The following is a 26,979-nucleotide window of genomic DNA, read 5'->3' on the forward strand; positions in this document are numbered from 1 at the left end:
GGCTTAGGCTCAGCAGGAGCTCACAAAAGAGTCTAAATATGTCTGTATTCAGGAAAAACTCTGAAAAAAAACTTATTTTCTTGGAAAGCAAATGGAAAATCTTCAGACCCAGTCACATAAAACCAAAATTGTCTCAGAATCAACACTGTATAATGTCAATTTAAAAAAAAAAAAAAAAAAAAGCAGCAGTTCAATTCAAGACAATTGTTTTTGTTCATTTCTGCAGTATTGCTCAAGGCATTATTTTGTTTTGCCACTGTACTGGAATTCCTTAACTTTGGTCTCAGTTTCCCCCTCTGTGAAGATGACCGAGACACAAACGAGAAGTGAATAAGGTAGCACCTGCAAGGGGAATGCTGCCATCTGAAAGCAAGGGCACCACGGGGGCAAAGGGCAAAGAGAATAGGAAGACAACAAGAAGAGACATGCAGGGTAGCGTTGTGTGAGATTGTCCAGCAGAGAAGAAACGGTGAATGTATGAAGCAACTTCTCATTGGAAGAGGATGAAAGACTGAACAAGAGAAGTACAGTGTATAGTCTGAAATGTCACAGGGTTGGCTTATTTTAGGAAATAGTTCCCTGTAAATTCATTCTAAAGGTTTGAATTATGTGTCAGCTGTAGCTCGGGCAGCTCAAGTCTACACAAAGAGATCTACTGAGACTTCAGGATGGGGTAGGAACCAGCAATAAATAGTACCGGACCATAGTTCCAAAAAAATCTATGCCCAGTCTGTTTGTAATGATGTGGTTACAAAGGATGGGGCAAAAACTAAAATTCCATTTCAAAAATATGAGACTTGCTGTTACCTCTCTCTATTTTAAAAAGAGATGAGGCCAGTCTCGCAGGCAAAATTCCCATATACCGTTCAAAAATGTTGTGTTCCTTAGAACAGGCTTCCTCCATTATTTCTTTAAAATTAATGACAAGCCATAAGAGACTTAGTTCAAAATTGCATCCTAAGGGAATTTTTGCACCTTCATCTAGAAACTTTTGAAGTTCTCCCTTTTTTCAGCTAATTTTCCTGTTTCAACTTGGCCAGAAACCACCAAGACTAGCTTTTCACAGGGTATTTCAGCTGGAGGCTTGCCATATGAGCTAAAATGCGGATCCGTGAAAAATTGAAGTGAATGAATAAAGAGAACTCAACCTTTGAGGGCCACCAAGCTGAATGGAAGAAGGGAAGGATGTGCTGTCAGCACTTCTCAATTGGAGCTCTCAGTCAGCATTGATGACTTTCCAATTAATGTCAGGAAAGATCAAGGAATAATCAGCTACCATTTCCAAAATAAGCCTCAGCCAGATCAGTTGAAATAAGCTTTATGTAAAGTGAGCAAGTAGGCCCTAAATATCCTAGCAACTGCAATGGACTTTATTTGTGAAATGGTGTATTTTTAAAAGTCCTGGCTGAGCCCCTATGACCCCTTCTCACAAGGTTAGCTTTTGTAAATCGCTGCAAAGCAGAAGACACAGCTAGTTATCTTCCCACAGCAGATGATTTTCACCCACAATTAAGTGCAGGTGCAGACCTACTAATTATGTGGCTTTCAGTCTATAAATGATAAAGATGCAGGCGTAATTAGTTTTATCTGTAGTTTTGTATCCACTGAAGGTCACATAGTGCAGATGACTGAAACTCAGGTCATCAGCTGTTACGTACAGCCGTTTACCCCTGCAAAAAGCCATGTCTGAAATTCATGATACTCACTCTGCAAAATAAAATGAAATGAAATGAGAAGTATAGGTCTATATCTATTAATATCTCTATCTCAAACTTTATTAAAGTTAACATTTTGTTTCACAGAGATACGTGTTTTTCTGAGGGGTAAAGTACCATCCCAAAAAAAGTCAAACACTCTAGTTTTGACCTTTCACTGTCAAAAGAGAAGAACTACTATTGCTTTAAGTTTATTTGACTGTGAGTACCTGGTCAGGAGCCATTTGCAGTCAGGCTCACATTTTTACCTCAAAATCAGGAAGAGAAGTTTGTATTAAAATCACAATACTTCATCTTTCTGGCTCAAGAGTACAGACTTGTGTCGGTGTGATCCTGCAGACAAATGGGGCGAAAACATTAGCATGCAAAATGCTTGGCCTAAAACTTTACAGTTTATCTGAAAAAGGCCAATCGCTCTTTTTTTCACTCCATGAAAAGCAAAGAGCAGCTTTTCCCATCCCAGGGGTGGAAGTGGCCTTTCAGCCATCCACCCGACGGGTAAACAAGAGCAGAGAGAAGGAAAGGATGCATTGGCAGCCAGAGTGTGCATGATTTATGTTTTGTTAAGCTCAATTAAGTCTCTGGCCAGAACTAGCTCATACCATGCTCATTCACAGGGGCATAGACCTCACTATTTACTTTTCATTTCAATGAAAATTAAATGCTTACTTTACCAGAATACACATCTTAAATAAAAAGATCTGCTCTAGCCTTTGGAAAAGCAGTAACAGAAGCAGCAGTGGTGTGCAAAATGTGGCTGGGGAGATGTGGGCTCTGTCAGCACACAAATCATTTTATTCTCCTTTATTTGCTTGTGACTGTAGCAAAATGAAGTTTGATCTGCTGAAAAGGAGTCTATTGACAGCTTTTCCCTATGTGAGTTCAAATTACTTACTAGACTGGGGAAAGGTGCTTTTTTCTTACAGTTCTTTGGAGTATTAGTTTTACTGTTTTTCTCCTGGTTTCCTCCCCTCTGCTATAGCTAGAATGTCATCAGGCAAAAATTATTTGTTTTCAGTGTCATCCACAGCCTGGTTCTCTGCTATGTTAAGCCTATTGAAAGATAAACTTCGAGATCAAAGCAAATTTCTGTTCCCATGGTTTATTTCATCTAGATGTTGGAAGGATGTGGGCACTATGTGCTAAAGATTTACTCCTACTGAGTCTTCTGTTGTTTATCCATTTCAGTTTCTCCATCTGTCAGCCCATCTGCCTCCCAGTGACCCCATTTCTTTCCCCCACCCCCATCTGTATTACAGGTCCATACGTTTCGAGGTCCACACTGGTGTGAATACTGCGCCAACTTCATGTGGGGTCTCATCGCTCAGGGAGTGAGGTGTTCAGGTGAGCCTGACTTCAACATTTTCTGTCATTCTCTTGAAATGCTCAGAGATCCGTCCCACTCCAGCCTGCATTCCCTGCAGGAGTGGAGGGCTGGGATTTCTTTAAAGAGCAAAGCAGGAAATCCTCCCGTAGAGGTTAGAGCATTTTCATTTGCCTCGTTAGCTGGTTTAGAAATTAAGCTATCAACCCTTGGTTGCTGAGTTTCATCCTCTGCTGGTAGCTTGATCCTGCCTGTGCCTGTGCTTGTGCCTGCTGTGTACATTCAAACTGATCCGTTATGATTAAGTTATCCCTGATGGTTTTATGTCTCAAGATGCAAGCACTGGAAATGGCAAAGCCAGCCAGCAATGAGGCCTCATAACTCCTCTTTTTGCTACCAATTGCTGTGAAGTGCCCTTGTCTGCAAAAAAGACTGCCACCTGTTTCCCATAAAAATACCATGCATTGCTGCAAGCCTGAAGTATCTCACCTCAAGATAAAAACAAAAAATATGACGGTCATTTTCCAAGAGGGATTAGTTTTCTGGTGCCTGTATTGGCATTTTAATAGTGCCTTAATTATGTTTTTTCTTTTGTGGAAAATATTTATCTTGCAAAAACACAATAATCATCGCATCATGTGCTTTTGGATTCAGCAAGTGAATTAGTATTTGGTGCGTTACAAATGGATTTTTGTAGCTTCTTTCTCCAGATCTGAAATCAGTTCAAAAAACTGTTTGTCTTACCTCTCCCTGCCTGACCTGCAGGCATTCCTGATCTCAGATTGGCACCAAACACATCCAACCCTGACATCTGCCTTTCAGAGACTGAGGAGGTGGTTGTTACCTAAAATTAATTTAGACCACAGTTTGGAGGATCCAAATAGCTTTCACAAAGGCACAGTGTTAATAAATGCAGTCTCAGCTACTGCAACATCTTGTCTGTCTGTAGGTGAATAGTGGTAACACAAAGAATATGAAAAGGACATTAAAGAAGAGGAATAGTAATTTGCTTTTCAAGCTATTTGATCTTAAACACAAGTGTGCAAGACCTGACCTCACTAATGCACACCACCGTATTTGTTCACATACATGAAATACTAAATTAATGAAAAGGCATATTAATTTGGTATGAAACATAATACACTCCCTCAAAATTACCAGCATTTAACTCTAAGTAGACAGATGCATTTAAATTTAGCTTCAGATGCCTGGAGAACAGCACTGAACACAATGCAGGCAGAATCATAACTGCAGCTTCTCACATTCGTTTAGATTTCACAAATAACGTATTATGCAGTAATAACCGTACAGAGAAACACCGAAAAACCTACCCAATTTCATTAAATGTTTAGGTGTACTGGTGATTTTCCTTGATTAATATTTTATAGAGTATAATATTGAAACATGCTGCAAGTAATAGTCCTGTTTACATTTTTAATAGCTTAATGTTAAATTATCTCAAAGGGTCATCAGTGATGAGCATGACTGGGAAAGCATTAAAACAGGAATCACAGTTATATAAGATAATGCAGCTCATGGTGGTGGTGTTTGCTTTACTGAAGCTTATAAATTCATTTGGCTGAATACTTGAATCAATTAGAAAAATTCAGTTTGTAGAGGTGAAGTAGTGATAGTTTAACAGAAACCCACCTGTGCAACTGAGGGCAGTATTTGACTCTGGAGTAAGACAGCAAGAACTATTTGTAAAATGAATCACTTTTTTATAGCGTGCCTTTCACAGCATTTTATATGCCTAAGCTGACCTACAGGCTAAGCCACAGGGGACACTTAGTCACCAGTGAAGTGATGAGAAGGCATGGGGAGTCTGCTGATGTGGCAGAGCGAGCCAAAATGTGACACTGCAGGAATGTGGAAAGGGGAGTGAGGCATGGTGGCTCACAGCACTGTCCCAGTTGAAGTGCTCAGGTGAATATTAGGTCCTCCGACTGTGATCAGTGCTAAGCCACACAACAGCCAGCAAAAGACAGTCACTACTGTGCTAATTTTATTTTTGGCTAATCTAAAATACCTAGAAGTTAAGTCTCACGTGTTTAAATGCAACACCTTGAGCTATGTGTCCAGTAATGAACTGATCCAGACTGCACCAGCAGTCTCCTTCAGCTCAGATTGTAAGGGACATCCAGAGTTTTTACACCTTTCTGACAACCCTGCTGGAGTTTACTTTTCCAGCCATGAGATTTTTTACACATTTTCATGCTCATCCTTCTCATCTCCACACTATTCTATCTCTCCTCACTGATGGGGAAATTGTGCCCCTCGCTTGATGAGGACCAGGCAAATAAATCGTTAGACAAGACCTATCAGCATTAGTACTAATTAATTAGTGAGTTAACCTGGCTAACTCTGCTTGCAGACTGCGGGTTGAACGTACACAAGCAGTGCTCCAAATACGTGCCCAACGACTGCCAGCCAGACCTCAAGAGGATAAAGCGAGTCTACTGCTGTGATCTCACCACGCTGGTGAAGGCCCACAATACCCAGAGGCCCATGGTGGTGGATTCCTGCATCCGGGAGATCGAAGCAAGAGGTTTGTGTGCTTGGGAGAGCAGCAGACACAGCGAAATGAGGATGATCTGAATTACATGCTAAGCTAGAACACGGTGCTGTGCTCATGCACACTGAGGACAGGATGAGAAAAGGGGTTTTTTAGTGTAGGTGATACATTGCTTTGCATTAGCTAGTAAAATTAAATCATGGCCTTCCTTAATGCGGTTCCCTGAAATGCTTTCTGAAAACATGTCAAAACATGTATTACGTTACACTTCTGAAAGGGGTGAACTTTAAAGTGAACTTTTAAGTTCATGTTTACGTGTCTTTTTTCATTATTTTAACGTACCTAGGGACACATCCAATTTCAGAGTAATCAGTTTAAATCAAATCCATTTTTAATAACCTTTACCGACATTGTGGGCAGGAGAACACAAGTGACTGGAAGTGACTCAGACAAGTGAGGTCAGGGGCTATGGTGCTTTGTGGTAGGACACCAACTGCGCGGGGTTTCTCATGATGCTCAGTTCCTGACTGATGGATCCTATGGCACAGGCAGCATATCCCAGTCAAAACTCAAGCTTGTGACAGGTTTTTGGTAAACAGCTGTGTGCCAGATTGAAGGAAAAAGCATACCTTCTTCAATAATCATATGTCCCCTCCATAATACTCATGTATTTTTCCTTTGGATAGCAAATGTGCATGTTGTGCTGCCCAATAAGCCAAATTTTCCTGTTAGCCACAGCTTCAGCACAGGAATCTAATAATGTTGAATTCATGGCATTCCAGTAATCTGCATAGCAACACCCTGATACTAGCCATAGGATTTCAAGCCCATGCATCGTCTACTGGATTGACTCAAAGACTTACTAGCAAATCCCCTGCACTGCACTGTAAAGCTCTAGCAGGATTATATCATCATTGCAGGGACAAATGGAAAGAATAGTATGGACTAAGACAGAAGAGCTTTACTCTGATGATATAGCGGGAAGCTACATTGCATTTGAGATGTAATCACTTACTTGTACATTTATTGATTGAGATAAAATCTGCTGCCTGCTCTCTGTTTTTTCAACATCTTTATATTTCTTTCCTTAATTGCCATAGAACTGTGAAAGATTCTGATTTTGTTCTTAAGAAGACAAAGAATATTGGAAATTACAAGTAGGTTAGCACAGTGCATAGTTACAATAATGGATTTTGGGATTGAAATGAATAATGTGTGACTCGGCTGAGCTGCCCTTCATTTCATGTTGGTGTGGAGCAGCGGGGGAAGAGTTGTGCAAGTGAGCAGATCTCTGCTGGTGAAAGAGCTGTAGGAGGGATGTACTGATGTGGGGAAGATCTGTATCTATTACATCTATCAGCTGTGTATAAGTAAAAGCAGACAGCAAAACAGGAACAAATTGTGTTCATAGGGAAAGGCAGTCTTTTACCTGCATTTCTATTTATCATTAGGCAACTGGTAAAAGGAATGGAGACCTCTAAAGCTTTATTAATTATAGCTAAATCCAGGAAAATCTCCTACATAAAGTGAATAAATCATAATAACATCACATGCCTCACCATTAGCAAATTGCAGTATTTTTCTCTAAGATAATCAAATCAACCATGTACCTAAAAAAAATGGAAAGTATGAATTCTAAAATGCTTTAATCCTTTAAAAACAAAATTTAACATCATCTTGATCATTCCTCAACTACTCCAGAGTTTCACATTACAAATAACATTTTGCTTCACTTAGTAGGTCTGTTGTTCTTGCATTATTGTTCTCAAGCCTAAATATCTGTTGATTACTGAAGCTAAGTTAACAAGAACTTTTTGTTTCAGGTTTAAAATCTGAAGGCCTCTATAGAGTTTCAGGCTTCACTGAGCACATTGAAGATGTGAAAATGGCCTTTGATCGAGGTACACCATTTTTTAATCTTGTACAGTTTTAATACAAGCTTTCAGTTATAGGACATCTCAGATCTTTCAGGGTTTATATATGTACCATGGAAATGAAACTGACATATAAGCAGAAGCACAGAAAGTAACCTGTCTTTTCAGAGTTTAAAGTGATCTGTAGTCCATCTCATAAGAAGAAATTATGTTTCATAGTTGGAAGGAATAATTAAATGTGATGTATTGGTGTGTAGAAGCTTAAGTGGGGGACTGGATGATTGCTCAACTTGGCCTAGTTCAAGCATGAGCATAGATGGTACCAGGGGAAAGTTGTTATTCCTGTCTTTAATAGACTCAGTGCTTTATAACACAATAACCTATTTATGAGTTTAAGGACCAGGAACTACAACTGGGAAGTCCTTCTGCATGTAGCCTTGTAGAAAGCACTGCACCACTGCTCACGTGATTGCATCTGCACAACAGATGAGAGGGGCATTGAGGAGATCGGTTGCACAGCATATTGAAAAACTAACAATTAAAACATTGACTGATTACCATCCTCATAGCCCTTCTGAACTGATTGAGCTGATTATGTTGGTTCTGATTGTGCACACAGTCTTTGCACACAGGGCTAACTTGAAGTGTGCATGTAAGTGAGCACAGGGTAGGGCCTCAATCAATAGAAAATACCTTTGCAAGTACATTTGAGAAGTTATACGAGTATTGTTCTCATTTCCTGTAAATAGTTGTTTCCTTCCTACTTAATTTTTTTCAGGTGTTGCCTCTGCCATGGTAGGGAATAGGGTCAGACACAGCCCTGTGGTCACAAGTCCATGGGCACAAGGCAGGTCCAGGTCAAGCCAGAGGGTCAGCTTGTGGGTCAGGGTAGTGACCAGGAGGATGGATGGCCCCACACCAGTGTGGTGCAGCTGGAGACAGCTCTGATGTCACTCAGGCAGGAATTGAGGGCCCTCGTGGCCCATGGGGAGGAGATGTGGGGTCTCAAGGGGAGGCTGCACAGGCCAGCAGGGTCTGCAGGTGGCACATCTTACACTTGCTGTGCCTGAACATTTCTTGTTTGGAGGCAGTTTGTCATGCCATGTCGTGGTTGACATCTCTGTAAAGAAAGTCCAGCAAGGAATTTCCAAACTGGCTGTTTTCATCCTGAAATACCCTTTAAAAAATAATACATATTTTAAAATATGTTGGATGCTGCAATTTGGAACATATGCATACACACCCATGGATCAGCCATTCTTTGGGCCAGAGAGGTGCACAGTGACATGACTGCTATCATGGCAAGAGAGTGTTCCAGATGTGCCACAGTCCTCACAGGTCCCATTCTGCTCCCTGCAGGTAGATCTGGCCTGGCAAACCCTTTCTTTTCTGTGTGTTCATTCTCTTCTAAGTGTACCAACCTGGATGAAACCCAGAAGGAGAAGCACAGGTTGTAGAGGGAAGAGTTGGAAGAAGGCAGATTTAAATTTATGTCTGAACATGACTTCAACACTGCTTCAGCTGTAGATCCTTTGCAAATGCTTTGAACCACTTCAGTTTATTGCCTATTTATTAAGTATACTCCCAGCATAATTGATGGCAATACACACTTCCTTCCCACAGCAAGGAAGAAAGTGTGATTTACAAAGGCAGCAGCACCTAGAAACAGGAAGAGGGAGGTGACGAGCAGTATGGGATTTCCAAAGGGAAAAAAGCATGGATAAACATGAAAACAGAGAAAGCAAAAACAGAGTTTGTATACAAAGGCTGTAGGGAAGACCATTGGGCAGAAATTGACCAAAATCTGTGTCTTCATTTTTTTTAATAGTTTCATGAAAGGAAAGAGTGTTGCCATGAACAAAAAGGCATGGATAAAAGCAGAAGAATAAAGAACATAATCCTGTTATGGGCTAGAGGACTAGAGTATTGCAGAGACCAGAAGCTGACAACTTTCAACACTTTCTTGTTTTGAAAGTGTTTTCTCCCTGAACTGGGGTGGAAAAACAGGAAGGGTTGAGAGTTTTTACAGGAAAGGATTTAAAGAAAAACAAAATAGTAGTTGTTTTTTTTGTGTTCTGACTTGTGGGCTGTGCAGCTTGAAGGTGGTTGTCAGCTGGCAGAAGTTCGAATTGGAGAGACACTTCCAGCCTGAGAGCTCAGGGCTTGCTTCCCTGTCAGATCCTTACAGAGACAGGGATGCCACCCCCTCTTTTGCACCCCAGCCCCATAGGTAGCAACAACACAGTTGCCCTGTTAACTCTTCTAGTACTAGAAGCCAGAGTAGCATGGAGTGAACTACCCCAAGAATGAAGATTACCCCGGTTCTCTGTCCCAGGTGAAGGAGCTGGGAGAGAAAGGATCTGAGTGCCAGATGGCAGGTCTTGTCTTCAACACCACCTGGAAGTTTTCTGTTCAAATTCAGTTTTCTGCCCAGAAAGTGAAGTTTGTAAGGGTTTTACAGAATTCATGTTTCCGCATTCACTACAGGAAATTAACTTTTTTTGTAAAAAAAATGTAAATTACAGGAAAATTAAAATTACAGGAAATTGACTTTTGATGCGGGGAGGATAGTCAAAGGAGATGCTGAGACCAGGGGTATGAACCAGAGAAGAGAACTCTTTAATCTAATTGATAGTCTTGGCACACTACTAGAAGATGTACACTGGCCAGGAAAAAATTTCATTTAACAATTTAAGGACCATTTTTTAACCATCTGAAAGCAAGGCTTTGAAACAACCTTCTAGTAAGAGCAGGGATAAAAGACATTAGCTAGTTTTATAAATGGAAGTTGCAGAGTTTACAAGAAGGCGCCTGCGGTGGCAGAACATTGCACTTCAGCATTCCAGAGGGCCTTCCCTGCCCATCGTTCCTGAGTCAGTCCCCAGGCACCTGGATAAAATTCCAGGACACTTCTACGTCTCCAGAAATACAGGATTTAATAAAAGGGTTTGAAAAGAGACAGGCAAGAAGTCCTCCCATTTTAATGCACAGGATGCATCCTTCAAATAATGCCAACAAGTGTTCTGGTTCCAAGCTCCTCATCAAGCCCCAGGGGCCAGGAGACAGCAGGATACAGCAGGATGAGGCATGGGAGCTGACTTGGCCGTGGGGACCTCTCCTGCTGGTCTCATGTGCAGCTGAAGGAGTGCAGTGAAGAGCAGCCAGCCCTCCCTCTGACTAATTCTCCCTTGACAAAGAGGCAGTCACTTGGTGCTTCCAAAGAATTACAGCAAGAGCATAAAAAAGTTACCATCTCCGGAAGAGAATAACATCCCACATAATATTACTTGGGCCAAATGTAGCTGTGATAGTTGGTGTTAAAAAAGGGTGAAGTTGGTCCTCATCTGATTTAAACTGCCTTCCAAATCCCAAGCAGTGTAAATACCCCTACTGTAAATTAGCATTAGGTTCTCTGAGGCATTGACAATGTTCCATTTTAGTGATTTTTGTAATGAGGAGGAGGGGAATAATGTGGATTTATTTAATCTGGTGAATGTTGGTGCTGTAGAATGACAGTTGCTCTCTGTCAGCATTGTTGAGCTGTGGCGTTGTGGCACCCAGAGAGCACCCATTGTGCTTTTTATCCACAGAGCTGCCATTGTCACCATCACTTTCTGTCCCCCCTCTTGTTTGTACAACTGGCTGGTACAATACACGTGCTAAAAATATTATGCTGTTAAATATTACATGAGTACTTAGAGGCATCATAATTCATACACTTTTGCCAGTGTAGCTGAAAACCTGTCAAATGCCAAGTCCAAGAAAAAACAAAGAGCATGCTAGCATGGTAAAGGTTGTGCAATTAAAAAACAAAAAATAGCAGGAAAGGTACTTAAATAAAATCTAATTCAATATTCAGAGGGCATGGGTGAGGCTTTAAGAATGTAATACTTATTCTATTTTATTCTGCAATGAACTATTGATAATTTCTATGGCATTCAAAGTCAGACATTAGTCTTTAAGGAAAAGAACAAAAACTATTTTTCTTGAGATATTCAAATTTTAACATAATGCAACAAAATACATTGAGAGTCAAACTAACAGAGAAGAAGAAATTATGGGGTTTGGGTAGAATTAGGTTTGTAAAGCTGAAATTCACTACATGTTTGCAATCAAAAATATTAAAAAAACAAACAAACAAAAAAAAAAACCTGTACTAACATATGGATGCTGCAATGATACTGAAAATACCAGCTATAATCTGAAAAAGTTCCTGTATTGAAGAATGAAAAGTTATTGTGGTAATGCAGAAGGTACCATGTAAACCACATGTAATTCATATATACATACACACACCAATCCCTGCATATCTGCTGTAAAAATGTGCAGGGTATATTACAACAGATGTGTTGCTGGGCACACTTTAAAATAGACTTCAGTGCATTTCCAATGGATGTATATTTGTCTCTGAAGAGAAAAGTCTTTGACTCAGGAATTTGTAATTTTTCCTACAGTAAGCACATATGTAGATAAGAGGTATGTTTGAAGTACATTGCAGTTTGAAGTACCTCGAGCTAAAATGCCCCTTTAAGGAAGCTTGCTGGGCTGCATTGTAAAAGTACTAAATAAATAACACTTCCATTTAGTGTACTGGTGACCTGGATAATAGATGTAAGCTTGTGCTTTGCTGTATCTGCTGGCTCCTTGGAGGTATCTGTTTTCAGTGGAGCATTTTGAGTGCTCAGTGTCCATCAATTAAATAGAGCTCTCCACACAAAGCTTTACAAGACTAATGCTACCGTGCCTGGAATGTGTGGATTAAACAAAAGATTGGGGCAGTGTAAACATCCTCCTAGGGCTTATTGATGCTGTATTAAATTAAATGCTGATGGATGTATTCAGACTGCTCAGCTGCATCAAGAAAGGCTGTTTGTTTTAAACACTTAAGCATATAATCTCCTCTTGATGAGAACATGTAGTGCTATTAGTTTTAATGAGAATTATGTGCATACATTGGACAGGACGTATCCCTGCAAGATTAATGCCATAGGTTTGTATAAAATGTCTGCAATCAATATAAACTCTTTTACTGTGCTGTGAAAGCCTTTATCTCCATCCTGGATGCTGTGTATCAAGCACCCTCACTCATCTGTCTGTATCAGGGCATGTCCACAAGCACTGTTACTGTGAGACAAGCAAGGCAATGGCTTTACAACATGTCAGCACCTTGGTGGTAGCAGCCCAAGCTTGTGCCTGCACCTCCTGGCAGACACAGCAAACCCCTCTCTGCTGTGCAAGCAGGCAAAGCCTTGCCTGAGAACTCACCTGTGGTCCTCACCTGCACCACCTGCCTCGAGGGAAGCACAGTATCCTTAGCTGAAGGGTGGGAAATAGGGACTACAGGGTATAACTGATCTCCAAGAAGCCTGAGGTCAAGCTGGGGGTTAAAATCCAGACAGCCATGCCCCCTACTTGACCATATTTCTACTGGAAGGCCACCAAGAGAGAAGGTCCCAGGAAGGGAAGACAGCAGAATTTCTCGATATGGAGAAAAATGCGGGTATGAGGCTGCTAGGTGGTACAGAACAGAGGTAGTCATTTGAACTTGAAAAATTATAGTGATCCTGCCTTGCTGCTGTTTTTTGTAATTTCACTCACTGCAAGCCAGGACTTCCCAGAAACACCTGTAAACTCTAAGCTCATGTGTTTAAAAGTGCCCTGTAATAGTGTTCTGACTAACTGTTATGTTGTGGCAACCAAAATGTATGCCTTTTTAGATGCATAATTCATCTGTTTAGAATTTCATCCATTACAAGTATACATATTAATTTTAAAAATTGTGATGCACATTTCAGAATAGTTGTATAACTAAATACCATAGCATGTCTATTTAAATTCAGATCTTTGCTATAAATAAATAAGTCAAATATTAAGACATTAGAAGATAGCAAAATATAAGGCAGCTTTCTTTTCAGCTAATCACTATAGATATGTTGGTACAAGATGTGCAGGATTTGGATGATTCTTGATTTTTCCTACTGGTCTCCTGAGAGTCATTGGAAATTTATGTTATTTCTCTCTGCCTCTCCTTCCCCAAGTGGAGATGAAAACATAGTTCATACTCCTATGCACCGATCTGCAGATGGAAAATATGATGTCAGAACAAGTTATTAAATAGCTTCATTTCAGTGAATAAATGGGCTAAATGCAAGAAATATGCTATTAGCATGGTTTTTCATCCAATATTAGAACAGTATGTTTGAGGTGGTGCGCTGCAGATGTGGATGCTGTAATCACCATCCCCTCCAAAAGCTGCAAGCAAATAAATTTTTTGCTAAAACATAAAGAAACTACCATTCCTCATTGATATACTGTAAAGCTGGTAGCAATATATTCTCATTTAAGCCCTCCAAACACTTTCAGCTTGATTTTCTTGTCGGGTTGCACACAATAAATCTGACTTAGAAGTCTAGCCTTGCTTCTGTCAAAATTAGGGTGGTTTTAAACAGATTTCTTCCTCCTTTTCTAGATGGTGACAAGGCTGATATTTCTGCCAGTATTTATCCAGACATAAACATCATTGCTGGAGCACTGAAGCTATATTTCAGAGACTTACCAATTCCCGTGATCACCTATGACACCTATTCCAAGTTCATTGAGGCAGCAAGTAAGTATTGCATAGCATCTGTACCAACCTTTATTTACATTTCCCATCCATAAAGCTGTCCACGTTAAAGGAGAGGACAGAAAAAAACCTGGAAAAATGGGCACTGTCTTCATTCCTTCCCTGCCATGTCCTTTATTCACATGAAGCTTTTGCCTGATTGTTCATCAGATGGGATATGGTATCAAAATAACCTAATAGTATCAGAAAGTGTGGTTTCAGTGTCTTTTTGTATGTCAAGATAAAAAAATACTGTAAATTCTGCTCAGATTTTTAGAGAGATTGCCAAAGAGTTTCAAATGAGCACTGATACTCAGTATATGTAGATATCATTGATACCTACATATTTAAATACATTGAGAAATCTTGAAGTAATTCCATGCCATTTCAATCTCTAGCTAAACCTACATATTCAAGCATAGCCTCCTCAAGTCATATATCCACACTCCCATCTAGTTTTGAAGGCTAATGGAAGTAATCTTTTGTAATATTTTAAAGGGACATTTCTGGGCAGAATAGTATTATGGCACTTAACAAAGCTCGGGTACTGTACCTATACAGACCTGTAGATAGAGCTACAGACCATGGGGATAACTTCTGGGTGGTCTTTGTTGCTGATTTCTTCTTAAAACCTTTTTTTCTGAGGATGCAGAAGTTGCTGATAAGCATCACATTTATGAGTGCAATATTTATCCCTGCAAGCACAGTCAATGGCTTGTAAATGATTCCATAATAATAAGTTATCTTCCTGATTTATTGCTGTGTACACATGGAAAGCCCTATTAACATTAATCCTGTTTGGTGTTTTTACAGAAATCTCCAATCCTGATGAACGACTAGAAGCAATACATGAAGTGTTGATGTTACTCCCTGCTGCTCACTACGAGACACTTAGATACCTAATGATTCATCTCAAAAAGTGAGTTAATTGACATGCAGGGTAATTCTTGAAGAGCTTAGCAATTTTCTGCTTTGAAAGAGAAATATTACAGAAAGTCCTAATAAAGCTTCCATTAGGGCACTGCCACTAAACCAATAATGTTACAGATAAGCAGACAAGCTGTTTGTAGAAGTGCATATAAGCTGTGCACTTTTATAGCATAGATCCTTTTGCTGGCATATTATTGCAAACCCTTCAAGAGTTAATTGACATTTGTCACGCTTCTCTGAGGCACATAATATCTGAAAAATACCAAATGGTGGGAAGTCCAGAGATGTGCTTCTGTGAGGCAGCACTTGACCATGCTTCGCTTCTGCCTCCCCTTACCTCCTTTTTTGTCTTCTTGAACAATAACCCTAAAAGGAAAGAGCTGTCTCTTATGAGTTGTTTGCTTACATCACAGTAACCCAAGAATCAAGCAGGGTCTGTTTTTATATGACTAGTAAAAGTAATATGGGTCCCAGTCATATCTCTCTTGGTTTTAAACATGTTCTGCCTCATTTGCTTTCCAAAGCTTCTTTAGGCATACATAAGACATCCATGAAGGGCTTCATAAAGCTTCATAAGGCATACAAAATTTTCAAAAGTGCCTAAATTTAATTTTTTAAGGTACTTAGGAGTATACTTCCAAGTTTTCCAAGTTCTCAGCTAGGAACATAGAAAAATTAAGGACTGGTCCAGAGAGGGTCCATCACTTCCACTCATTTCAAGCAAAACTTTTTCAAAACCATGCTAACTGTACTTTGCTGCTTTGGGTATTTACATGCCTCAAGAGGCCTTCTTTGCAAGTTTTTGAAGCTGAATACAGATGGTGCTGCCATCTCAAAGCAGGCCTTCATTTATGGCTTTATTGCCCAAGTTATTCCTTGTCTCTGCTACTAAACTTTGCTACTTGTAAACAACAGAAAAAGGGATAAGGGATGAATAAAGCTACTGATCTTTTATTCAGAAAATCATTGATCTCTTCTTAGTTGTCCCACTACTTGCAACACGGTCATAAATGTGGAGTACTTCCTGGGTTTCATCTACACTATTCTGCAGTACTAATGCCAACCTAAAAAGACCTCAATTCACATTCAGCTGCATCAGAGAACTTTTTTGAAATGCATTTCATGCTCTATCAGGTTCTCATTATGCAGAGACTTTTCCTCAATTTGAATTGGTTCAGGTCATTACAATTGAGTAATTTTTCCCCTTGATGGGACATTACCTGGGCATGCAGGAGCTTCTTTTAGACCCTGCAGAAATGAGATGTGCAAATATCACCCTTGTCAGTACATATGTATGGACAACTGATGGCGACTCACATTAGCTTTTAAGAAGGCCTGTGGAGGCTGTAGAAAAGTGACCTGCACACAGAATCAGTACTTTGATATCCTGGCAGCAAATTTTTAATAGACATGTATGGGGTTACCTTCCTCCTTCTCATGAACTGCAGCTGTTGAGCTGAACTACTGATGAGGCAAAGAGAGTCTGAAGTTCTGATCAGGCCTTCTCTCTCAAATATCTGCAAGTCATGCAATGAGTTTCCTCTCCATTCCCAAATTGTATCTTTTAGCGTCTGCATGGAAATCAACTGCATGTCAGTTCCTACGGAGAATCCGTTGGAGAGATCTGAATGTGAAAGAGGAAAGAATCATTAAGGTTCAGACTATGCTGTTGTGTAGATCAAACACAGAGTTCCAACTTCAACCCCCTAGGACCCTTCCTGCATGGATAAAACATGCACCAGTATAAGGGAGTCTATGTCAGGACTGCAGGGTCACAGCCTCTACACCACTGCTGTTTCTCAACTGAAGAGAAACTCTGGAGTTGTTGTTAAAAGCACAGGAAAATCCAGCAGAGGAAAACATCAGCAACAAAAAATAAGTTTGTTGGTCAATTAATTACCTTTCTGATAACTTTTGCTCAAAATTGAAGGAAATGCAGTAGCGTGAGCAGTCCCCCCTGTGGTGAAATACATACAACTCCATCCACACTGACATTGCAGTCAAGCTCTGAAGCTTCTCTGTGTTCCCCCCAGCTGTGCAGCAAGCCCCACACTCCTGAACAGAGGTGCTAGTAAGACCTGTGTATCTTTCCACAGCTGTTGAACATCTGTGCTGCATACATGCACAGAGGGAAAGCAGAGTCTCACACATACACTTGCACTGAGGTGGCTGCAGCTTCACAGCCTTGGTTTGTCCTTGCTCCTTGCAAAGCCCAGCTAATATATGTGCTAGAAGATCTGTGAGTGGGGGCACTAATGGATTTCTGTCCTGAAAGCAAAGAGGAGCAGCATTTTTCTGTGACAGAGACATTCTTTGCAGAGAGATGACAGCAGAAGCAAAACCAAGTTTTACGAGTGCCTTGCAAACAGGGGAGGACCAGAGTACTTCTGGTTTCAGGGATTTTGTGCTGCCCTGATGGCATGAGTCAATCCACTCACAATGCCCAGCTGGGAATTGCCATGGCTAGGGAAGGCCTCAGCAGTCCCAGATGTACTTCACCCTGGCAGAGCAGTTGTATGAAGGAGATGTGAAATGTTATCCAGGCTGTATCTCTCACAGGAAATGTCTGGTCCATGACTGATCAAGGACCATGATGGAACAAGGCACTGTGGCTGTCCTACACTGCAGTGCAAGAGCACTCTCAGGACTGAACGCAATATGCCACTCAAATAGGCAACACTGATGTGATCCAGCACTGGAGGGAAACCTTGACAACAGCTTGCATTTTCCAGCAGGCCTGACTGATTTTCCAGTCAGGGCTGCCTTCTCTGCAGCTTGACCAATCCTTGGTGGCCTTTCTTTGCTCCAGCCACAAGCATCTATTCTTGTTTACCTTATATGACCTATGTCAGCAAACAAAACAGCCTGGGCTCTTCCCTGAAGTGCCTCTGTTCTCTGTCAAGGATGGATGGTATTTATAGCAGCCCAATTTATCAAGCCACCTCTCCAGGCAGGTGCAGGATTCAGCCTACTCATAAAGGGTAACAAGTAGTTGGAATCACTCAGCTGCTGGCTGGCCTGGGACAGCCAGCAAGGCAGAACATCCATGTGAAGGGCTGGGTTCCTGCAGGCTGGAATCATGTCTGGGAGCATCGGTAGTCTAAGGAAAATCCTTGCCTGTATTTGTGGAGCACACCCCCTGTGTGATCACACCAAGCACAACCTGCCAGAGATCTGCACAGAGGACTGTTGCATACAGCGTCATTTAAATCGTGATTATGCTTTTAAAAAAGCAATTAAGCCACTAATTCTTACACCCTAACAAGCAGTCACATGGAAAAATCACTGAAGAGGCCCATGAGAGGTGTTTAAAGGCATCAAAAACCACAGTCCCACCGTAGCTGCCTTGTACTTGTTGTGGAAACAGTTACTATATTGAGATAAAGTAAAAATTGTTACTGAGAAATGTCTACATACCAGTGCTTGATGTGGAGCAAGACTACAGACAAAGATGCAGATATTCTTTTTTTCTGAGAAGTAAGCAACTGATTACTTTCTTTTTTTCTTTTTTTTTTTTTTTTTTCTATTTTAGGGTTACCTTGCATGAAAAGGAGAACTTTATGAATGCTGAAAACCTGGGAATAGTGTTTGGACCAACTTTAATGAGACCTCCAGAGGACAGTACCCTTGCTACACTGAATGACATGCGGTACCAGAAGTTAATTGTGCAGATTTTAATAGAAAATGAAGATGTTCTCTTCTAGTCAGAGAGGCATATCTTCAAAGCCATTTGTTTTAAGATAATTAGTCTGAAGGAAAAACAACATTTCTTTAATTATTTTTAAACAGAAAGGAAGAGTTCCTTGACTGCACTTCAATTTCTGCAAAGTTGCAGATGGATGCCAAAATGTTTAGGGAAAGCCTATGTCTCATAGACATATGCCTCTTTGTAGAAGGGAAAAAGAAGGTCAGAAAAAATCCTCTTACCTTGTATCTTTTGCCTTGCCTCAGATGTATATTTGTTTTGAGAAGTTTCAAACAATTTTATTGTTAACTTATTAAGAAACACAAAACGTATTTTAATATGGCTAGAGAAGCATAAAGGTACTTAATCAGTGTTACTTGTATGCACCTATAAATTTCCTTCTTCATGAGACATAATTATATATGTCAATTGTGAAACAGAACGTATATTATAAAGATATTTTTACTTTACCTAGCTGAAAGAATGGCATTTTATTTTAGCAAACTATAAATCAATGCGGTGCATTGATTATTTTCACATAATTCTTTCCTGCATTTTTGCTATGATATATTGAAAAAAATTGCCACTAATGCAGTATTATCCTGACATACCTCTTCCATTGCAAGTCTTTTAAAGGAAAATACCTTTCTTGTGCATATTTCAGCTTTCCTTAGGTTTCATTGCATTTAGACACTAGAGGCCTAGGATTGTACACTTCTAGCCATTTGCTATTTCCCAAAACATGTAGTATTTTTTCTTCTTTTTTTCTCCTATGTAAAATACAGTCTTAAGAATTTTTTAAAAGTCCTGGTGGTAGTATCAGTTTCACATGCCAGATTTTTCTTGGATTACAGTAATATATAAGTTACATGATGCTGGGACACTGGATATTTTCTGGCCTTGTTGAAAGTCAGCACTTTTTTGGGTGAATGATGAAGGATTTGGTTTTTCTGTAAAAATCGAGTTATGTTTTGTCATGTTTCTCTATTTATAAATGTACAGTAAATCTGCTAAAGTTGTAGGTATTTATCTCGAATGTGTTTCCTGATGGTTTGTTTTAAAAAAAAAAAAGAAAAAAAGAAAGAAAGAATGTGTAGGACATGTGGGAGCTGGTAAATTTAATTTTTACCAAATTTTAATATTTTTCTCCCCTCACATACATTGACCTACAGCATTCGTAGTCTAACTGCAACTTATTCCTAATGTTAAAACTGTTTCTCAGCATGACATGTTTCTGCAAGCATAGAAAATCAACATACTTTACTACCAAACTCAATTTTCAGTACAAAAAAAAATTCTAATACACCCTTGTCTTGATCATTTGTATCATATGCTTGGTAACTCAGTGATGCAGTTTCCTGAATTATTTCAGGGAGCACATGTTTCTATTCAAATTGAAAAATATGTGTAACTATGATAATGAAGAGAGGTAGAGGGTATGACTGTAAATTTGTTGTCTTCTAGAGAAATAACTAAGGGCTAGATAGATTAACCCAGATTGCAGAGCAAGTGGTAAATAGTCTGAGTTCCCAATACTTCCATAGATCCTCCTGCCTTGTACAGGACTATTTGTTGTAGGTTATGTTCTACTTAATACTGTCATAAAAATGATCTGGAAATGGTTTTATTTTGTGAAGTGAAATATGCTTTGTAATTTATGATAGTGTAAATGGAAGGAAAAAACCCATTAAATGTGTTAAAAGAGTTTTGGTGTCTGTCACTGACTACAAGGCAAGCTGCCAAACAAAAATCAATCGCTAATTACCATTCTGACATTGCTGGAAACTTTCCTGCTCAAAAAATTTAGAAGAGTTTTACTGCATGTCGCAGTTTCAGGCTGGCACTAGGTCGCCCATACTACCACAGCCAAACACATGCACACACATTTATTTTCAGAGACCACCCTGAACCACCTCTATGCAAAACTTCAAGCAAGCATTGAATCCCAGCATCAAATCTAATCAATATCAGAGAATCAATGCCATCAGGCAATGCCATATTTTTCCACACTCTTGAACACAGACATTTGACTAACTTTGCTTTTCTTTATTTTTTTCTGGTCAGTTCTGGTATGAGTTGTTTTTTCAAGTACACAGGCAGCTTTAGCTTGTCTCACTGTCTGGAATCCCCAACACATGTCCCATCTTAAGGATCTGATGACAGTACAAGGCAGTGTGCCTGGGAGCACCCATGCTTGCTGTATGGGGAGCAGAAGTTTCTGATATGTTGCACAGAGGGATGAGCATGATTCTGTGTCTTAAAACACAAATATCTATTAAATTGTTCACTTGGCTAACCGAGCAGCCGATGTCCAGCATCCTCGGGGCATCCTGAGCACGGAGGTGAAAGGACTCTGTCCCCTCCACACCTCATTAGTGCCACCTTGTGCTGTGCCTGCTTCATCTCTTGCGTCGGACTTGTGGCCATCACTGCTGCACCTGGGGTTGAGCTGCACGGCTGAGGTCAGACCATTTCAGATTCACCACTGGAGGAAGCAAAACAGCAGCAGACTTCCCTCAGAAAAACTGATTGCTGAGACAGTAGATAAAATCATGTTTACCTGAAATGGAAACTTATAATCCAGTACGCAGGAAAAAAACTGGGTCTGACTGGATTAAACCAAATCCTTCCCTTTGCTTCAAAGCATTCAGCAAGAGCATGATGACTTACCTCACTTGCTCTAGCAGCAAGCTGAAAGAGTGCTTTGAAAGATGCTCCAGGAGGCTGTGTGTGAGCCCATGTAACTTCCCTGTTAGGTCATTTCATCTCGAGTAGGACACAGTTCTGCACCTCTGGGAGCAGGTGAGACACCGGTGTCTGGCTGCAGGGGATCCTGCCTGCGGCCAGGGATCAGCAGAAACCTTGTTCCCCTCCAGCTATTGGAGAAGGCCCTTGGTGAAGCAGCAAGTCCCTTCCTGCAGCCACCCACTCCCGATTCCCATCTGCTATTCAACTGTCCTCATGTTCTGGGTGCCACTCTGTGCATCCTCACAGCAACTGGGGTGGGACAACTCACCTTGCATAAAGCAGAAGTGTCTAACAATCGTGAAACATTACACCAAAGTTATGTTAATGGTTTGTAAGGTGGTAACTTTCCAGAGTGCTATGGAACAGTTGAAATCTCTTCTTTATACTCATCTTTCTGAGACTCACCACTGTCAGATTTAAGTATTTGGAACCCACCAGAGAACTGATCAAAGGAGTTGTTTTCTGACACCACCACGCTGGGGAGAAGGCAGCATTCTCTGTGACTCCAAAGCACACACATCCTGAGAGGGCACCGGACAGGGAGCTGTCAAAGGGATTCCTCAAATGAGCCACCACTTCCCGGCTCCTCCACCCAGACACCAGTTGCTGAGAAACTTCATTATCCCTCTCCTGCTGTCAAATACTATTAGAATTGTACAAAGGATGTAGAAGTTACTGAGGGAGAAGAGTTGGGGGGGGGGGGGGAGGGGAAGAAAGAGAAGCAAAATGCATAGTAAGGAAAACTTTTTTTAACATGAAGTTATGAAGTACAAAGAAGACAGAGGTTTGTTCTCAACTCTCTGCTTTGCAAGCTGAGGTCAGTTTAAGCTACAAAACAGGTCTAACAGAGCACAAAGCTGGGTGATTTGGAACCACATTCATTTTATTTGTAAAGAAGAGGTAAGACTACACTTTTCCCCACAAATAATATTCTCAAAGCTCACAGAAAATTTGAGTGTTACTGACATGGACAGTGCTGCAGGGGCACACAACCTAAGACTCTGGGAAGGAATGTATCAGGTTTGGGGTCTCTTCTGAAACAATGTTTTTGACAGACCTGGGCTGTGTATTTCTGGGAAATGCAGTAGATGGGAGGGAGAAGGGATTGCGGGTGGGGTATTGGGCTGAACTCTAGGCTTAGTGAGACCTTGGAGAGGTGCTGGGAGTACCTGGAGTCATAAATAGCTGGGCTGAATCACATAATCACAGAATCATGGAATAGTTTGGGTTGGGAGGGACCTTCAAAGGCTATATAGTCCAGCTCCTCTGCAACCTCCCTGCAGGAACCTGTCTGACCATCTTCTTATCTCTTTTCTTGACAAGTACAGAGTGAATTTCTGCAGAAAAGAGAAAAAATATTGCAGTGCTAATAAACCCCCTACCCATAACCAGGGACTGAAAGCACAAAAACTCTTTGAATAGGGAGGTAGTTGACAAACACTTAGGCAAGAAGAATGCCATCTAACTGGATCTTCAAAGCAGAATTACATTGCTATCCCTACAGCTATCTAAAGGAAATGAAGAGACTATAGAGCTAATAAAGATAAGGGTGAGAGCATCAATACACTTTATGTTCTTTAGCTGTAGAGATTAATTCCTTGATTTTAAAAAAAACTGTTAAGATTCAGAAATCTGAACCTTAGGGAACTAAGATTATTGCTGAGTGCTCTAGGGCCTGGAGATTCAGGACATCAGTGGATCTTATCTGGGGGCCATACTTTACATTATCTTTCTCCAAAGACATGGTGTTCTGAATATAACTATGCTGCTGCTACAGGTAATGCAAGGACTAGGTGTTCAAAGCCTGAAGGACATGGATATTGCAGGATATTTTAAGGACTGCAGTTAGGAAGAAAACTTGTGTCAGATGGAGCAAGTGCTCTGTAAGCTACAATAGAAATGAACAGCTGTCAGGGTTCAGTTTGCAGCAGATTTGGGGATGGCACAAACCAAGGTTGCCCCTGGAAGCTGCTTTCATTGCAGGGCCTGACAAGGTGACAGTCAAAATATACTCTCTTTTCTTGAAAGTATGAGCCATTCCCTAAAAGGAATGTTAGAATGAGGAGTAGAGTTAGATGTTGGGTTTGGAGCTGCAGATCTTGAAGAGCAGAAATTGCTGCCAGCCGTATTTGAAGACACCTTAATTTCTGTTAGGGCTAGGTTAATAATCCAAATATTGAGGAACCAGTGCAAGCTGCACAGCCCTCAGTATTAGGAATATGGGTGATGTCAATAAGGGGCTATTGTTCATGGTAGGGTTTTTGTTGTTTCAGACATGAGTGTCACAATTAAAGTAGGAATAGGAACAGACCTTGGAAATCTAAAGTCTTTAAGACTGAGTGGTTCCCAAAGTTGTGAAAACTGTGCAGCATGTTGGTATCACTAATGATTTACTCTGTCTTTCCATACAATGTGTGGATTCTCTGTTTATGGTCTGTTTTGCTGAAGATTTGGGCCTTCCTTATAGCTATGGGTGTTTTAGGCAAAGTTTCATAATCTGTTGAGTTCTGAGGCAGATTTATTCATGCAGCTGAACTTCCCATTGAATGTGAATGAGCACTAGCACTAAGCTAACACCTTGCATTCCACTACAGGACTATTTCCCTTCACAGAGCTACCTTAGAGCCCATGTAAATAAGGATATTGTCTGCCCTAGTGTTGGAGGTAAGATCAGAAAACTTAAGAAAACACTTACATCTGTGTCAGTGAATAAAATGGAGTCAAGGCAATCATGCCCTATCCATATTACATTGTGCTTAAATGAGATCCTCTTAGGGGCTCACAGTGTCACCTGTGGCCTTTGAGAGTCTTTTCTTTCCTAGAGGAAATGATTCAAAAATTGTGCAAGGGCTGTGTTTCAGCCCATCAAACTGCTGCTTTCATACCCAGAGGCTGTGGTGCAATGCATGTCCTAGACTGCTACATGAGGAGTGGTTGTGAAGTGTTGGAAGGTGCAAAGCCTGTTGCAATAAAGCTGGGGCTGGGGACAAACTTGTGTGGTTTTATCCGTTTTGCTTAAGGGGAACAATCCTTTGCTCTCACTGCCTTGAAACCATGCCTGACCAGTGCATATACAGACAGAGGCCCAAATTTGAAATTATTCCACAGAGTCACTACTAATAGGCTAAATACACCAGGTGCAGGGTTAAAATCCATGCCTTGGTACTAATTATTTTTATTTTTATTTTTAGGGCAGATGTAGACTGGCAATGAATGCTGCAGTTCCAGTCTTGAGTGGCAGCCTGGCGTCAACAGGGAAAATGTTCTTGCCCATTATAAAAAGGTTGGAGTCCTTCCTGTGGTTGTTATGGTAAAAGATAAGATTTGAGCTGCTGCTAGCACATGGAAATCTAAATCTAAAAGAAATTCAGTTACTGCTGGCTTCTTCTGAACTGGCAGCTTGACACAGATAAGAGACAGTTGTTTGTGTGGTCTTTTCCTGTACACAGAGGTCATTTGGTTTAAATTAACATAACATTTATGATATGTTATGTTATGGAACAACAGTTCCAAGTATTGTTTTTAATGCTGAATGTTAAAGAGCCAACTTGCGCCAGCAGGTATCAGTGTTGCATATTTTTTTACTATGAGCCAATTGCTCACTTGTGTATCAGGGCAGAGTTAAGAGTTGAATTGAAACTTGAAGATGTAAACTTTGAATATTGCTGGGAGTATGGACCTTAGCAGAGCTCTGCTTTCTATAGGTGCCAGTGCCATATACTCTTTTCAGTTGGTGTGAACACATCCTTGGCTTTAACATTAGCATTTGAGAAACCCAAGTTTCAAGCATCCAGTATATTTGCTGGATGGTCTGGGGTTTCAGCTCAGATAGCAATATTCACTAGTGCTTGTTATGCTTCTGGGTAGAATTGCAACTACATTTAATATCAGAGCTTTGGAAGCCAAAGGGTTCCATGGTGTTGGGAAGGCTGATGTCTGCAGTGGACAGTGCCTCTCTTGTCCTGCCAGTAGAGATGGGTCCCCTCAACACAATTAGATAAGGGTGTGGTTTGGCAATCCAAGCTTTCCAGAGCCAAATTTCAACTTGAGCACAGTAGGGTCTGCAAAGTTTGGAAAAAGGACAGTGGGAACTGCAAGAAGCCCTATTAATTTTTTGTTGTTGTTCACTGCAGTAACAGGGGTTGTAAATAAGAGTAGTTTGAGGACTGACATTAAAATCAGTCTATGAGAATCTAAGTCTTGAAAATATCAGGATATTTCTGTTTCAGAGCCTGCCAAATTACGAAGAAATTTATGTCAATATGGTCCAACTGTACACAAAAGGAGCATGTTACAATGTAGAAGGCCCTATCATTTTATTTTGCAGTGTACTAGGGCATCTGCTAGAATCCTATACAGGCATGCTAGCTGGGACTATAAAACCCCACTGCTTTTTATCCCAGCATCCTGCAAAGACAGGACAGAATTTAACTGCAGCAGTCTTACTAAATGAATTTGCTATCCAACTTCCTTGCCTTGAAATAGGCTACATGTTATTTACTTTTCCATTTCAATAAACACAGTAAATATATGTGTACTGAAAGAATGCAACAAGTGCTGTCGCAGCAAGAAAGGGAGAGAGCATACATTTTCACTGTCAGAGTTGTTTTTGTATAAACACTAACCTTAGTGACAATCTTGTGGAACAGCATGTTGTGACTTTCAAAAGCAAAGAAGGTTTTGCTCTCCTCCTGCACCACCAGACTCATGCAGGCAGCATCCTCCCACTCCCACGTCTCTTACAAAGCTTTCCAACCTGCCTCTCTCTTTTCAGTAGGCTCTGCTTTCAGTGTACTGTCAAAAAGGGAAAATCTCCATTCTAGGACTCTTTGAAATGGGTTTAACTGAAAAAAACCAAACTGATTTGATATAAGTTTGGCATTTTGTGAGCTAAGAGGTCAGGTGTATGGATGGTAATCAAAATAAAATAAATACTAAATGTTTTGTATGGCCCTATTTGCAGAGTGAAAGTTATAAAAGATGACCAATAATGTTTTTTGTGAAAAGAGCATTTAAAAATAAAAACTACTTTTTTTTCCCTACATAAATCCTCTTTTTCCCAGGCACTTCCCTGGGACACAAGATGGGGAGAGATGCTGGTGTTCTCTTTCTCTACAGATAAAAGTGAGTAGCAAAGCAGTAGGTCACAGTCACAAGGAGAAATTTGACCCCGTGGTTTGCTGCTGCCCTTGGTCCAAGAGAGCCTGATGCCCTGGTGCTTTGTGTCTTGGAAAACGCTAGTTGCTTACTTATTACAAGGGAATGGAAAGGCCATCTTTTATCACTAGAAGTTAGTGTTTTATTCCATAGAAATTTTTTTTGCTGTTGATTTTAATTAGTATGATAGACAGTTTGGAGTACTTTCAAGTGTGTACACTTCCCTATCAAAAAGCCTTTACTTTTGAAGGGGGCAATCTACAGAATAAGGTAAGTGCATGCCCAGGCTCCTCTCCCTCAGTAACCTGCATTCACCAATTTCAATACCTCCTATCTTTATGGACTATTCAGGGAAGCTGCAAATAGCAGAAGTTGATGTGCAAAAGAAAATGAGGCTGAAATATGATGCTTTCACACACTTTTTGGC

At 40.5% G+C, this 26,979-nt stretch overlaps 1 protein-coding gene across 1 annotated transcript in view; it reads left to right on the forward strand.

The window, feature by feature from the left end:
* The window catches only part of CHN2 (chimerin 2), a 156,819-nt gene extending 136,467 nt beyond the window's left edge, over positions 1–20,352 (forward strand). Inside the window, exons 8-13 of the mRNA XM_058832799.1 lie at positions 2,975–3,059; positions 5,414–5,587; positions 7,378–7,455; positions 13,898–14,035; positions 14,846–14,951; positions 18,495–20,352. Of these exons, the coding sequence (XP_058688782.1) occupies positions 2,975–3,059; positions 5,414–5,587; positions 7,378–7,455; positions 13,898–14,035; positions 14,846–14,951; positions 18,495–18,666 (753 nt within the window). The 3' untranslated portion in view covers positions 18,667–20,352. The remainder of the gene's footprint in view (positions 1–2,974; positions 3,060–5,413; positions 5,588–7,377; positions 7,456–13,897; positions 14,036–14,845; positions 14,952–18,494) is intronic.
* Positions 20,353–26,979: the final 6,627 nt, after the last annotated feature.

This window comes from Poecile atricapillus, chromosome 2, assembly GCF_030490865.1.
Source record: "Poecile atricapillus isolate bPoeAtr1 chromosome 2, bPoeAtr1.hap1, whole genome shotgun sequence".
NCBI lineage: Eukaryota > Metazoa > Chordata > Aves > Passeriformes > Paridae > Poecile > Poecile atricapillus.